The sequence below is a fragment of the Solea senegalensis genome, linkage group LG1 (assembly GCF_019176455.1).
Source record: "Solea senegalensis isolate Sse05_10M linkage group LG1, IFAPA_SoseM_1, whole genome shotgun sequence".
Lineage (NCBI taxonomy): Eukaryota > Metazoa > Chordata > Actinopteri > Pleuronectiformes > Soleidae > Solea > Solea senegalensis.
The window spans coordinates 31,521,288-31,536,761 of record NC_058021.1 but is presented as its reverse complement, the minus strand read 5'-3'; the positions used below and the strand labels follow the sequence as shown (position 1 = coordinate 31,536,761).

At 42.8% G+C, this 15,474-nt stretch overlaps 1 protein-coding gene across 4 annotated transcripts in view; it reads left to right on the top strand.

Annotated features, from left to right (window-relative positions):
- arfgef1 (ADP-ribosylation factor guanine nucleotide-exchange factor 1 (brefeldin A-inhibited)) overlaps positions 1 to 15,474 on the top strand; it is a 45,883-nt gene that overhangs the window by 7,175 nt on the left and 23,234 nt on the right. For 2 of the 4 annotated variants that reach the window (XM_044042508.1, XM_044042501.1), the window contains exons 2-5: positions 10,172 to 10,202; positions 12,621 to 12,777; positions 12,865 to 13,011; positions 13,240 to 13,419. In XM_044042508.1, coding sequence (XP_043898443.1) covers positions 10,172 to 10,202; positions 12,621 to 12,777; positions 12,865 to 13,011; positions 13,240 to 13,419 — 515 coding nt within the window. Of the gene's footprint in view, positions 1 to 9,788; positions 9,817 to 10,171; positions 10,203 to 12,620; positions 12,778 to 12,864; positions 13,012 to 13,239; positions 13,420 to 13,845; positions 13,900 to 15,474 lie in introns of those variants that run through there. The other 2 variants (XM_044042521.1, XM_044042515.1) reach the window with 2 other exon arrangements.

The window sequence follows — 15,474 nt, the reverse complement described above, 5'->3', positions numbered from 1 at the left end:
GTGCTTTGTTCCAAAAGATACATTTCTCCACAAACAAGTAGACTTGGACGGCTTTATTTACCCGAAGTAAAGCGGGGCAAATTAGAAAGGGTGAGGCCCCCATGCCTGGTTTCAGCCTTTCCTTTATTCTCACCAGACTAAGTGCAGACTCTCAGGCTGCTTGTAACCCCAAAGACTGACTGGCATATAGATAATGAGTGCTGGATAGTCAACATGGCAGGAAACTAGCTTTGAAAGCATAAATAATCCTTTTATCTATATGGCGGAGACACTTCAGACATTAGAACGAAGGGTCTGTTTCCTCCCTGTCCTCCTTTATTTGTCTACTTTTTTATTTTCAGTTTCTTTACACACATATTTTCATACACTGATACGCTGCTGCCTCCATACATAATACATTTGTTTTGCTCCACTGATGCCTCCCTTAGTCCTGGGTTAGGTGATAAATGAATTATACCGCAAACAGATGAGGCAAAGAGTGAGATACCAACCTCTTTTTCCTCCTCCTCCTTCCTCTTTTATCCCACTTTATGATGTGTTGCTGTTATATTGATTCCTCCATTTGAATTTATTTTCTGAGGTGCCAAGCAAGCAAAACAGTGCAATTAAAGTGGGAGTCGGGAGCTAATGTTTTTAAAACTTATTCTAGCCTCTTTGAGTTATTGTATTAACATACAAACATACTAATAAACTCTCCTAAATGTTACTCGATGGACCTTTAACCCTTTACAGGGCACTCATCATAATCCATGAAGGTATCATATATGGTTCCTTGATCGTCCACATAGAGTACACTGTATATAAGACTATACAAGAAATAAAGTAAAGTCAGAGGAACATTATTATGGAACATTTTAGACCAGGATCGTTTCCCAATCCTGGTCCTCTGTCCCGTGTTTTAGATGTTTCCCCACTTCATCATATTAGTCTTTGAGATTTTACAGTAGGTGCAGGAGAAGACCGAGCCGTATGGCCGCACTTTTTGCCTTCCGGAACTGCATTGAAGTTTCGAGCATCACAGGCCTCCCGCTGATTGGTCAAAATTCTGTGACGTAGCAGGATCTGGATCTGCTGATTGGCTGAGTGAAATCCATGTGTTTCTAAAAACGTGATTACATGTGGTTACGCGTTGGTTTTGATTATTTTCATAGTCGAGTAATGGTTTGGTCCATAACATGTCAGAAAACGTCACGTTTGTATGTCTGTGGAAGTTACCAAATATAGTTCTTCGCCCGTTAAAGATGAACAGTCAGACCAAAATATGACGTGATGAATTGAATGGTTGTGTAAAAAGGGTTAAAAAGGTCTTATATAAATGTTTGTAGGCTCCACAGGTCTCTGATATGCTCCAGTTGGAAGTGCATGACAGAAATCCACAACATCTCCTGTCACTGACACTTTCTGACACTATTGTGAAGGGAAAAGCCCAGCCACAGACTTCAAACTTAAAAGTTGTTCCTCAGGTATGTCTCAAAATAAAGATTCTAAATCTCCCTGAAAGTGAAATGAAAACACACGGCGCTTTTACGTGGGGACGTAAAGTCAGTAGGTGTGACGAGGAAAAAGCCACTGTGAATTAAATTTGGCGGATGCTGCTTTCATATTTATCCTCCATTGACTCACTATTAATCTATCTCCTGGTCGAGCACGCTAATAATACCCCAGTGTCGGAGGGTTGACGGTACATTAGAGCAGAAACGTGTCAAATCATGAAATCCAGAGACGTGGATTTTGTAAAAATAGGAATTTATTCCCCTGACAAAAGCCAGTGGCTGAGTAATCAAGGCTTTGTGGAGGCCGAGTGTGCTTTGTGACTTTTCCTCTAGAAAATGAGAGGCTTGATTCAGCCACGGGAGTGAGATTATTAAGCTTATGCTAGTGTGAGGGAAGGGACTCGTTGGACACACATGTTGTGAACACACACACACACACACACACACACGTGCAATGAGGTAGCCCAGACAACCTCTGTCAGTGTTTCCTTCTCTCGCTCCAAACGTAATTACTGCTGTGCAACCTTTTCTTTCTGTCTGGACAATAAAAATGTCAGGGGTCTGATTTTTCTCAGGCTCTCTGTGCGGTTGTTGCTCCTGTGTCTCCTGCCGCTCGGTGGACACGGACACCTACACACACACACACACTGATTCATCCTCAGATTAAGCCCCGTGTAGCTGTTAAAGGCCACGGTGATTTTTATCATCATCATGCCTGTTAATATCATGTTATTGCAAACTCTGTCTCGTGAGGCTCTTTCCTGGTTTAATGGATAAATGAGAGGATTGACTGTGCGGCGTTTACAGAAATTAATGAAGTTTGACTCTGGGAGGAGATTGGGCTGAACTTTTTACATGTGTACCATGTTCTCTTCTCTCCCCCTCGTCCTCCTCACCTGTGTGAACTTACCGCACCATCAGCAGTGAGTGCATGCCTGGACACTCACTGTCACTGTCATTGTCAGTGTTTTATTGGAGGTGCAAGCAGTCTGGCAGTGGATCGGATTTTAGCTGATCGCGGCAGACGGTGTGATCAGTGCCAGTCGTAGGATCCGAGCCAGACGTTTGAAAGAGATGATAGTGCATGATGGGGGTCACAATCAAGTCAAGTTATTGTTCAACGCTCGACAAAACTTAACTCTTTAACACTGAGTGTATCGCAGATGACTCGTTTGTGCAAGCTCACTGCATTACCGCAATTAAGCAACGGTTTGTGCTATTGGAAAAATTCCAGCGGTTTCTGAAAGCTGAGAAGTTGCACTTCAAAGCGAACATGTGGTTATTACGGTAATTTCACCCGCGCTGTTGCAGGAAGTAGGCGAATCAGCGTCTTTGTCACCAGAGAGGAGAGAGTTGGAAAAATGCTTGTACCTAGTTTTCCATTTTGTGGCCTGTTTTTGCTCATTGAGACAAACACTCTTGTAAATATGAGCTATGCTGTTGATATTTCAAATTTAACATGCAAAATCTGGTGTTTGTGTACAACTAGAGCAGGGTTTTTCTCAATAAAACTTTTCGTTTAGCTTCATTTTAAATTGTTAATACGCTATTTTAACACGCAGTGAATTGTGAATAACTGCCAGATGTTGAAAGTTATTCTGGGAAAAGGGGCAAAAGCACATTTTCTGGCACTTTCATGGTTAAGATAACTCTAAAAGCCAAGACTGACTTTTTGAGGCTTAGGGGTTAAAAAGTGGTGAGACATCTACATTATGTCATCCTCATCGGTTTATTTGTATCCACATCTGTGGTACTTTACATAATAGAGCAGCACATGAGTGTGAATTTTCATAAATGTGAATAATTGAATAATCTTGAGAACGTCAACATTTAAAAGTCCGCCTTTTTCTGGTCAAACAACTAATTGATTAATCAAGAAAATAATCAACAGAATCATGAGTATAAATCAAGCTTTCCCAGTCTCCATTTTGTAGCGTAGGTGTTGGAGACCTAAGCGTCCCCCGCAGCAAGGGACTAAGATGCGTTCTAGTGTCTATACGACCTTCTTTTCTTCTTTCCTCCTTTTCTTTTCTGCAGCACAGTTTTTAAGTAAAAGGCCATGTCCCAGTCTCGCTCTGTTCTTGTGTAGCAGCCTTGTAAAAATGTGCACACACATTCAAGCTATGAGAGAGACAGGTTTATGTCGCAGATCTGTTTTTGGAAACCAGCCTTGCTTTTGTCCCTGCTTTCTCTCACTGTCTGAACCTCCCAGTCCCTTCCCAGGGAGCTGTTTTCTCGCTGCTGGTTGCTGTGACGTAGCGTCTCCAGAGAGTTGTGTGTTTATCTGTGTCTCTCTGCTGCCAGTGGTGCAGCCATGTACTGGCTCTGCTGTGTGTGTGTTTGGTTTTTTTTTTTTAGTTGATGAAATGTTTGAGCTCTCTTGAGAAATTTGTGCATGTCATATTAGATGATGTGTGTGTCCGGGCCATTGTTGTGTATGTTTTGATTGTGTGTGAGAACGTCTTGGTGGCAGAATGTCTGATGGAATAAGTGTTGATCCGACAGCTTGAGTCAGCAGGAATATTAGCTCCAGGTGGGTGCAGCCTGGTGCACACTAGTGTTGCACTGATAACAATTGTAGTACAGGGTCCAAGTGTGGCTTGGTAAGCAACATCTGAACATCATATCTTGTCCAGCCTTTTAATTGATAAGGAACGAGTGTAAGTAGATATCTAGCGACAATTCAGCCTTGTTTGTTGTGCAATTCAATCAAATCCCAGGTGTACCATCTCTCAACCTGCGACTGACACTGAGCTAAGAGACGAGCTAGCTCTGCCTGAGCAAATAAATAGCAGCCCCGGTGTCCACACTGACAGTGTGCATGAGTGTGTGCAGTGTACACAGAGTAACCTTGAGTTAAAATAATGTCTGCTTTGCCTCAATTGCACCAACAATTCTGTCACTTGCTGCTATTCTGATAAGCTGCTGCTGGTTGGAAAATCGGTTTTATCTTTTTGTGCTTGGAGGGAGTAGAAATCCTTTTTTCAAATCATATATGTATGTTTATATATGTGTTTCAGCAGCTTTGTCACCGTCCACTTAAAAGCCACATAGTCCCATTCTGTTTTTTATTTTAGGAAAGGTCCCGTGGAACTATTCTATATCATATATCACATATTTTACCTGAAGCCAGACACACCCCAGTCGGGCCTGTGATTCCCATAGAGTTGATGATACTGGCTAGTTAATATTCCCCCCTCCCCGTGTAACACTCCCTGGACGCTGCCGTGCAGCTGCCGGCTGAGGAATGCTGTGTCACTTCACTCAGGCGGGGTGACACTGGGGAAGGAGGAGGAAGAAGGAGACTCCAGAAGAGGAGCAGGCTGCTTTTGTCACTGGCAGTTAGACTTTTAATGCGATCGTCCGCCTATCTGCTTGTTAGGTGTTGGAAGGATTTTATATTTCCTCAAATGAGCGCACACACGGTGAAGTGTCTGTGTCTCAGTTTATTTATTCACCGCGGCTTTAATAAATATGCATGCACATAGTTTAGCGAAGCTGTTTACATTCAGCTAAATACACACACACACACACTTGTAGTTGAGTCATTGGGGTATAAACTGCAATTCCCCAGGGATTTTTGTTGTAGTCGTTTGCTCATTCGCTCTCTGCTCAAATATTCCTCCAGATATCCGGAGGATTGAAACCAGAAACTCTGCTTCAGACTTTACTTCTAACCTTTGGGTTGTCGTTCTTAAATACAGCCCCTTGATTCATCAGCCTTATCTATTGCAGTTACACATTTGCATGCTCACGGGCTGATGTTTAAGGCGTGATCAGATATGCTATAGCTCAGTGCAAGTGTGATTGAGGGCCCCCCCCCCCTTTGAAACACATCAGTATATGAAGCAGAGCAGAAACGTGTGCTCGTGTGAATGTGATGCTGTCTCTCAGCCCGTATCACTGTCAGGTAATGTCACCTGAAGCTGCGAGGTCGCTCTGCCTCTCCCTCCTCCTCAATAATGGCTGACTATCTCACAGCCATATCAGTCCAGTCCACCTCATTCCTGGAGGCACTACAGGAGAAATGATTATGGGTGAAACCTCCGGAGTAGAAGTGGAAGCAGCGGTAAACTAGACCTCTCCATCGGCAAAACACAGTGGCGGCAGCTGTGTGGCTTCAGGATCACGCTGTTCCTGCAGTACATGCCGAGCATCTTGCTCAACAAAATGCTCAACACCATTTGACAGCTCTCATCGTTGTCTAAATAGTACTGATACACCTCAGAGCTTTTCGGATCGTTCACAGCTTCGCCGTCTGTCACTACAGAGTTAATTTCATTATTTACATTTACGACTATTTGGGAAATATAGGCACTACTGCGTCACATTTTTCTAAGGTGAACGCGGTGTCAAAAATCCTGATTTGTTTCTGTGATTAGCGCCCAGGTCCATTTTTCCATGGAAAACACCGGTTCTGCTTCAGCAAACGGGACATGCCGGATATTTCACCCACAATTCATCTCACCTCATCATGGGCGTAAAGGTTTAATGGAACTTATGAAACTTGCAGTATTAAACACACATGTACCTGTAGCTGCACCTGAAAGTGCCTGACATAACACACCTGATACGACGCACTGGCATTAAGTTCAGGCTGTGGTGCTGATGCTTCCCTCTCTCTGTGTCGTCAGCGTCTCATGAATTTTTCACACACAGCCTTGTCCCTTCGGTGTCCTATAACAGACTTTACCAAGCTATTATGTTTACTATAATACGTCTGCCACCGAGACTCATGGGCATGAGGTTTGTGCAGTGGTAAACAGGGTTTTATAGAGGCAACTTTTGCAGGGTTTGATATTATTGATATATTGATATATTGATATTTCATTTTATGTTGTTTTTTTTATTTAACCATGAATAAGACAAATAACATTGTAGGTGCTTCAGAAATGCCTTGACAGTATCCAAGTATCATGTAGCATGTCCATTTTGTAGTTGTGTTGGCTGTCCTGCTCCCCTCCCTCACCTTTAGCCAGGCTTGGACATTGCAGTTTCTCTCGAGCTGAGTGGAGAAACGATTAGCCAGCTTCTAACTGACCTTCTCAGCTTAGATACAGCTTTGGGTTTCCCTTGTGTGGATGAAAACCTTGGGGTGTATGGCCTTCCTAACAAAGAGGAAACAGAGTAAAGGGCTCACATGTAAGTTTGTGGACTGGTTTCACTCAGGAATGAAGGGGTGAGCGAGTGTTGTTGCTCAATTGTTGTTCAGTTCAAGTACTTTAAGCTCATCAGTAGCCAATGTAAGTAGACTGGCGTTAATGCTCATTTCTATGATCATAGTGTCATCTTCTGGGTCAAAGTCAGGGCATTGAGAAAAAGTACCTTGAGGATGAGGGAAATGTTTGTGATTGAGGGCTTTTTGTTGCTCTCAAAGGCTTTTTGCGTTGAGGTTTGGTCAGCGCTGTAGCTCACATGAGAGCAGAGTGGTATCTGGTCAGTGACATAGGTACAGTTTGCCTTCGCTGGTGTTTGGGTGAAGTCAGTATTAGTTTCAGCGTCAGAGCGGCCTCCTGAGGGCCTGTAAATGCAGCTGTAATCCTGTTCTCATCTGCTGAAGCATCAACCCAGCAGCAACATGGAGCAAAAATCAATCCTGTAATTCAACACTAAGGTTTACTGAATATAAATACTCATAGCCAATGTTTTTTTTTGTATTGCAATTCAGTGCACACCCAGGACTAAATGGTGTGTTTCAAGACAAGGCATGAGCGTTATTGTATTCAACCAGTGGTTTTGTCCAGAAAGTTATGATTTATCACAAGATTTGCTCTTCAGATGTAACGTGTAGTTTGATATTTTTGAAATAAGAACCCCAGATGGATGTTTCTTTGATGATGTACTTCACATTGTCACAGTGTCTCTAGCTGGTTCAGAGAAGCCCCCTCATTGGGCCTCTGCTCTTTTTCATGCGGACTTGTGAGACTGAAAATTGGTGTCCCATTTTTAACACGTTTTACACACTCCACTGAGCTGCTGCTGCTGCTGTAGTTGCTTTCTCCTTTGATCCAAACCTGTTCCCAAGGACAAACCGAGCCACAGAACATGCCATCTTCAGAGGCAGAGAGGTGCGAGGAACGCTGGGTAAATAAGAAACAAGTGGCTGCTGTTTCTCGGCTCACAGGAGCTTCATACTGAAGGAAAATAAAAAAAGAGCTTTGTTTAACCAACCATTGAAAAAACTAACTGAGTTTTAGAAATGTTGCCACTGACTGAGCTTATTTTCATTTCTTATAGGCTTATAGTTTAATTTGGCAAACTTGTTACTTCCCTTCTTCCTCAGAATTTTACGAAACACTGAGTTGGTAATAATAACTAGATGGATATTAATAATTAAGAAGGTTTCTGTGTGGGGGTTTTAGCCTCACTAATCTTTGCCTCCATGCTGGCATGCCTTTGTGTATGTTGTTACAAGCATATATTTGGATTTGAGTAGTTGTAAAATCTGTTACGGATTGTAAACAAGAGGATGCCTTATTAAGTGAGAATCTATTAAAAATAATAACTTTTGTACAGTGATAAAAGACGTTTTAAAATATGATTCATTTACCTCAGATGTGTTTGAATGTTTGATTTGACAAGCGTGTTTCATTCAGCTCACAGACCAGCTGTGATTCCACAGCCTGTAAATCTTTGGCTCGTGTCTGCTCAGTCGCAGCGATTACTTAGTTCACCAATACTATTGTGTCTCTTCCTCTTCACGTCGTCTGACTCGGCAAGTTAATTCCCTGATGGTCGCCCCCATCCCAGTCGTCCCAATATCTGTCCACTCGATTGCCAACTGCCTTTCATCCTCTTTTACCTGCACGTGCATAAATCTGATGCATGCAATATTCTTTGCTGTGCAGTGTGATTGTGTGATATTGGCATTTTGTCCTGCACTCAAAACGATATGGGTATATTGATTGATTGATTGAGAGTTCATGGCCACATTTCAAGTTAATTTAAATTAAATTAAAGTTTGAAGGGGTGAAGACGAGACACAGAGAACGAGAGGAATACATTTGGAATTGATTGATTTATCAAATACCGATTTAAACACAATATTAATAGATCATCCAATCGACTGTTCTGACAAAGTAATTAATTATTCCAGTAATTTATGAAGCATTTTGATTGCAGCCTCTCTTGGTCAGGACAGGCTATTTAAAGATGCCCCCTATGATGATTTTATACAAGAAATTAACTTATTATTTACTGATAAATTAATTAAAGATCGAGGAAAAAGTTCTTTTCTGCACCTATCATGTGTGAAACGATTGTTTACGGCTGCAAGTTCTGCAGAAACTCTAGTTAAATATCTTAAATATCTTTAAACCTGCTAATGATATAATCTGCAACCGTGCGCTCGACACACATCCAGAAAGAATATAATGAATCTAAGTTTTTTTCCAAATGTTTTGCATGAAAAAAAATATCAAAAGGTCACCAACGTTTAGTAAGAGGAAGTTGTTGAATTATAATAAGCACCGCGTCTCGCTGCACATCCGCGTCTACCCTTCACTCTGCACGTCTGTGTGTCTCTAATCTCTCCGTTCTTGTTTGTCTCTGCCGAGCTTCACTATGTCTGTCAGTTTGTGCTCCAAACTGTGTTTTGTGTCTCTCCGTCTTACCGCGGCAGCTGAAAGTGCATCCGAGGTCAGGCGAGCGTTAAATTTATCCTTAACATGCTTCACATTCTGAACACTCAAAAAGAAAAAGAGTGGCTATATTTTGTAATAATAAATCCTGTTTCATGTCGGTGTTTATTAAATACTTGTTGGCCAGTTGTGACTTGGCTTTGCTTCGTCCAGTCACGACGACTGCTTCCTCTCACTGCTTTGTTCAATAAAACATGGCTTAAACCAGCCTTAATATAATTCCACGCAGTGTTAGGCAGCAAATATTGTAGACAAGAGGATCTCTTTTAGCCTTCCAGTGCTGAAATAATTGAGCTGTCACTGCATTAATGGGGTTCTTCCTGGCCGACGCAGACTGCTTCATTTCTGTAAGGACTCTGCCGATTGAAATGCCTCCTCACCGAAAGCTTCCCTTTAATGTCGGCTACTGATTTGGCCTCTCGTTCTCGCTCTTCAGCTCTACTTCTGTTTTCTCTTTTCCCTGTCCCTGTCCCTGTGAGTCTGTCTCAGCACGTTCAAACAACTGCCTTTTATGTCAGGTAATGATTACATTTCTTTTTGCGGTCTGAGCTCCAGCTGAGGAGCAACTTTGCCAATTTGTGACTGGTGGTGGCGGAACAAACATAAACAAGACCGTCGCCATGACAACACAAGGACATTCATGCTAAATAAATGACTGGTTTGCCACCCGACTCGACTTGAAGGTTTTTTTTTTTTATTCAAAGCGTGTTTGAATAACCACTCTGTACTTGCACCTAGAATGCAGTATGAAAATAGCGTTATTCTCGTCCTCTCCGAGAGGAAATTGTTGGCCGCAAACGCAAACATGCGACTTTATCCCTTTGAAACTCTGATGTGAATAAACACTTAAGTTGTGAATTCTGGATTCTCTAAAAAAAAAATAACATCAACCATCCTTGTGCTGCCAGCCCTGCCACCGCATGTTCTCCACTCCCAACGGAGTCATTAGCCGAGTAAAATACTCTCCAATTTACATTCCCCCATGTTTCACGCGTGACTAATTTAACTTCTCTTCCCCTCTGTCTGTTTGTGTTTCAGAGGAAATCAAAGAAGAGTCGGAGAAGTTAAGGTAAGTCACTGATTAATTATGGATCATGATAAGGTGTCAAGGGTCACTGGATTAGTTTTTCTTTCAGCGTGTTCAGGCACGGCTCAACCGCAAGTCTCCTGTGTTCACTGTGTGTGTGTGCGTCAGCATCTGCGATGTGTTGTGTTATTGTTGCTCAGCCTGATCTGTTCCCAGCAGTCCCATTGCCTTCAAATTAATTGCTTTCTTCAGTAACCCTTGCCAAATCCTGAACACCTGAGTGTGTGTGTGTGTGCGAGTTTGTTGAAATCTGGAGCCGAAAGGTCGTTGGCATGTGGGCAAGTGGACTTTGGAATGAAACGTGAAACGTGAAACTCCCTCCTGCTGTTTCATTTTATATTTCCCCCTTTCACATTTTTATCCCTTTGTTATTTCTGTCCCCACACTCCCTCCCTACCTTTTCTATTTTCTCTATATTAGCATTACCAGGAACTGAAATGTACCCTGAAGGTTAGGACTTCTTGATCAAGGATGACAGATGGAGACTCTCACACAAGTGATGCTGCTTTTAAATGAATCTTTGGCACTTCTGACCTTTTGTTTATCACACGTAGAGGCAAAAGTCTTGCAGTTCCTTTTACACTTTTTATATCTTGAGGAATATCGATATAATCAATAGACTATGACATTACTTAAATATGATGCCCAATAAACAAAATAATGACTTCTAGTCTGGGACTTGAGCTTAGCTCAGCAGGGAAAAGTATATACAGCAGAAAGAAGCTCTGTCTGAGTCTTTCTGAAGAAGCACAGTACATTTAAAGCACAGCAATCAAATCCCTACAAATGTCACATTTGTGAAAGAGATGAGCTACAGTTCACAGGACGGATCAAGTGTTTTTGTCCAGGAGCCATAACTACTACTAAGATTGCTAAACCTGCAGATTTTAAATATACATGTTCAACACTTCCAAACCTCCAAAGTTACCACTGAAGAAACCAGAAACGCCAGATGAACCTTGAGTTCAGCATTTATGATACATTATATCAACATTAGCATAATAACTTAAGGTATAATCATATACCGGCTCAAATTTAATCTCATATTTCATGATATTGTATTGATTTAGTGGCATGCAAATGTTGCTTCCCTTCTAAGAGACAAAGTCGGTTCTGTTTGCTTTGAATGAAGCAACCATTGATCAGTGAAGGATGCGGACCACGCTGTCCGACTTAAACTAAGTTAATGTCCATATCAAGAGAGAGAGAGAGAGAGAGAGAGAGAGAGAGCTGATATTAATAAGCGAGTCCAGGAATAAGAGATGAATTCCCTTTAGACACGAAACACAACAGCTGAGAGAGACGGAGACTGGGTCAGCGCGTACACGAGCTGACAGAGTGGACGCTCTCTCCTTAATCACAGCTCCACTTTGATGTTGATCTCGAGAAACCGGCGAGGACCTCGCGTTCACTGTATCTGTGTCTTATCTCCTTTTTTCCTCCTCTAATTACTTTTAATTCATGCTGCGTCCTTTGTCTTCAGATGGCTCTTTACTCTCCTCCTCAACCGTGCCCCGCTTCTTCCTATTGCCTCTTTTGTTTTCTCGTTTCTTCTTGTTAAACCCTTTTTAATTCATCCCTTTAAATCTCGCCCACCTCCCTCCCTCCCCTTCCTTTCGCTTTCACGAGGTACTTCATCTTTTGTCTCTTCTTCTGTGTGTCTCTTTGATCATGACCTGCTACACTTGGGGAGGTCGTCCCTCCAGAAAGAGCTGAAGTCATCCTTTTTCATTGCCAAGGCATAAACAATGCAACCCTTCCCTCTCTCTCCCTCTCTCTCTCTCTCTCTCTCTCTCTCTCTCTCTCTCTCTCTGTCTGTCTCCCTCCCTCCTCCCCTGCCTGTTTTTTCTGCCTGGGTGTGGTGTGATGCTTCAGGATGCTGTAGACACATGGCTGCTGAAAGCAACTGTCAATGCTTTGTTTCTTTGTCTTGTTTTTTTTTTTTTTTAAATCTGACAAAAGCTAATTTAATTTAAGGATTAGTTAGCAGTAGTCCGAGGCCAGGAAATGCTTTGTCAGCATGAACACATGGCAAAGTCTTTTGAGATAACTACCCCACCCTTACAGACATGTTATGAAGCTGTCATTCAATCAAGTGTAATAAACATCTTTTTGTTCAGGAACACGGTGCAGGGTGAGACATTTTTAGGTTAAGAAGGTTTAATGTCCCGTTGTCGCTGTGGAGGAGGTTGTTCTGCGTCCTCAAATATTTTATTCTTAGCGGCGACTTTTTCATGCACAGTTAATCATGTCAGAGCGAGCGTGTGAGTGTGAGTGTGTCAGGCCGATTTTAGAACCCCCGCTTCCCTTTCCAGTGACTCCACTCGACAGACTGGACCGTGTGATCGCCTCACTTCTCTCTGTGTTTTCGTGTTTTGTGGTTTTTTTTGTCCTCTCCAGTCCACCCAGTGGAGACGGCAAATCTGGTTCCAGCACTTTACCTCCAATCAAATCAAAGACCACCTTCATTGAAGCCGACAAGTACTTCTTGCCTTTTGAGCTGGCATGTCAGTCCAAATGTCCCCGCATTGTCATCACCTCACTCGACTGTTTACAGGTCAGTGGAAGGATAACGTTTGCCTGCATTTGCAATGTCTTTTAAAAGTGGAATTGAAATCGTAATATGGTTCGTTTACGTGTGTAGAAACTGATAGCGTACGGCCACCTGACGGGCAGCGCCCCGGACAATGCGGCCCCGGGCAAGAAGCTCATCGACCGGATCATCGAGACCATCTGTGCTTGTTTCCAAGGGCCGCAGACTGACGAGGGCGTCCAGCTACAGATTATTAAGGTTTGCTGCCCTCCGTTGCGGTTCGTCACACATATTCTTCCCCGAGAATTCATTAATTCATTAAAACAGCGACACAAAGGATTTACAGGCAGACAAACTCCAATCACATGCACGTGTGAAAGTGTCTTTAAAAAAAAAGTTGAAAACAGCTGCTTTTGATGTTACAGAAATCTATGGATTTCCTTTTTTAAGATTTATTTTTACATCATCTGTTTCCTTTTCTCCCAGGCTCTGCTGACCGCAGTCACCTCCCAGCACATAGAAATCCACGAGGGCACCGTCCTGCAGGCGGTCCGCACATGCTATAACATCTACCTGGCCAGCAAGAACCTCATCAACCAGACCACGGCGAAGGCCACGCTCACGCAGATGCTCAACGTCATCTTCGCACGCATGGAGAATCAAGCAGTATGTCCGAGCGTTCGTTTTTTTTTTTTTCTTAAAACACAAGAATTCTGTTTGTGTAGAAAAGACGCACACACATCGTAGAGAGGACGTGGCACTTGACACAAGCGAGATAAAAGCCAGTGTCGCTGATCCAATCAGATAAAAATATGTGGCTTGCCGTTTTAAATGGATGAAACTAAACTATTTAGATATGGATTCAGATTGGATTATAATAAAAATGAAAAGCTCTCTGCTTGATTTGGGGGTTTCTCAAACCACATTCCTGACGTGATTAAATGCCACTGTTTGCTTCATGTCCAGAGGGACATATTACATGTTGCCTTCAACAACAACAAAAAAAAGCTTGCTCTAATGTCATCTTTTTCTTTTTGAATGACACTTTTCCCCCTCCTCACCTGCCTATCTCCCTTCCTTTTGGACACATAGCTTACAAATCACAAGCTATCTTGGTCTCTGGCCTCCAGAAAGCGTGATCGCCAGGTAAAGAGAGCAGGACTGCCGTGACTTTGCCTGATCAGAACTCTTAAACTCTTCTCTGTGTGTATCTGTGTTTGCGCATTTTACGCTCCCCTTCCCCCCCCCCCACCTCTCTCATTCATTCGTGGCAACTCATGCGTCTCCTTCCTTTGCTCCAACACTGCACAGGAGCAGGTATGCTGTGTACTTCTTCTCACCATATGCTTGCCGTGGCTTCTGTTGAACCTGCCTACACGTCATCTCATTCTCCTGCACCAAATTTGCATTTTTACATTTTAGTTTTAGCACTTTAATGTCTCGTCACAGGTCAGTAGCGACTGTCTCTGCGCAGTTCTTTCAGAGCAGTGAGCGACTGGTGTTGAGTCAGACGGAGGGAGAATAAAGACGCAGTGAAGGGTAGAGCGATCCGAAGACAAGGCCAACGTTGAGACAGAGGCCTTATTGTGTTGTCACTGTCTGCATCGCGTTGCGCTGCTGTGTGTGTTGTGTGTATATGTATCCTCCTGACTGCAGCTCAGCATGAGATGATCTCACAGACACACACGCACGTTGACACGGCGTTTGTCCGGCGCGCTCTCGCACAGCCTTCACTATTTGACTGAGGTGGCATTTAAATAATGAGCTTAGTTTGTTTAGCGCCGCCTCGCCTGTCCCCTGCAGTCGAGGCGCATTTATCTGTCTGCTGCTTAGAGTCGATACTAATTGTTGCATTCGTGAGCGCTCGGACATTGAATTTAGCGGCACCGTTAAATTAAAGGTGAACAGCCTCTGATAGAATTGTGTGTTTTTTAAAAAACGGAGCGGAATGGCTTTAAACAAACGAGCCTGTGTTTGAATTAGATGTAAAAATGCAGTTTTTTTGGGTTTGGCTTGGCGTGTTATAAGACAGAGCAGAGGGAGGGAGAGGAGACAGATTGCAGGAGCAGATTCACGCATCCCGCATCTGTTGGATTTACATTGCTATTACAGTTATTTAAATACAATAGTGCCACTGTAGACACTGGAGACGGATCACCATCTATTTCTATTGTTTTGTAAATGTGTCACCCTTTCTTTATATTTTTGACGACAACCCACATCTCTTGAGTTTCTGTGCTTTTTTCCCTCTTTGAGTCGATCAATTCTATGCTGTTTTTGAACATGACATACGTAAATATATGCCCGACAAATCTACAAATGCACTTTACACTGATAATGCACCATGGGCTGCTGTGAATTCAGCTTGGCTGAGAGAATTTCCACTGCCTGTGATTGTGTTTGCTCTGTTATTTTTTGAACCTTGTCTTTTTGGGTATTTGCTATGACTGTCCATGTGCATACAAGTAGTTGTTTTTTCCCTCCTCAGGAAGATTATAGGGTAGTGTTTGTCTCCTTTTTAGCGTCTGCAGTGAAGCAGTCTATCACTATTACTGACATCACATACTCATCTGGCCGTAACCATGTGCAAATGTCTTGTGACCCACTTCTACCTCATGAGCAACACTTGTGTAGCACTTCCTACACGAAGCAGTGGTCATACACATCAGTCACGTTTTCGAGCAGAAATATCTCCAGCTATCAGACTGAAATAGAGCCAGC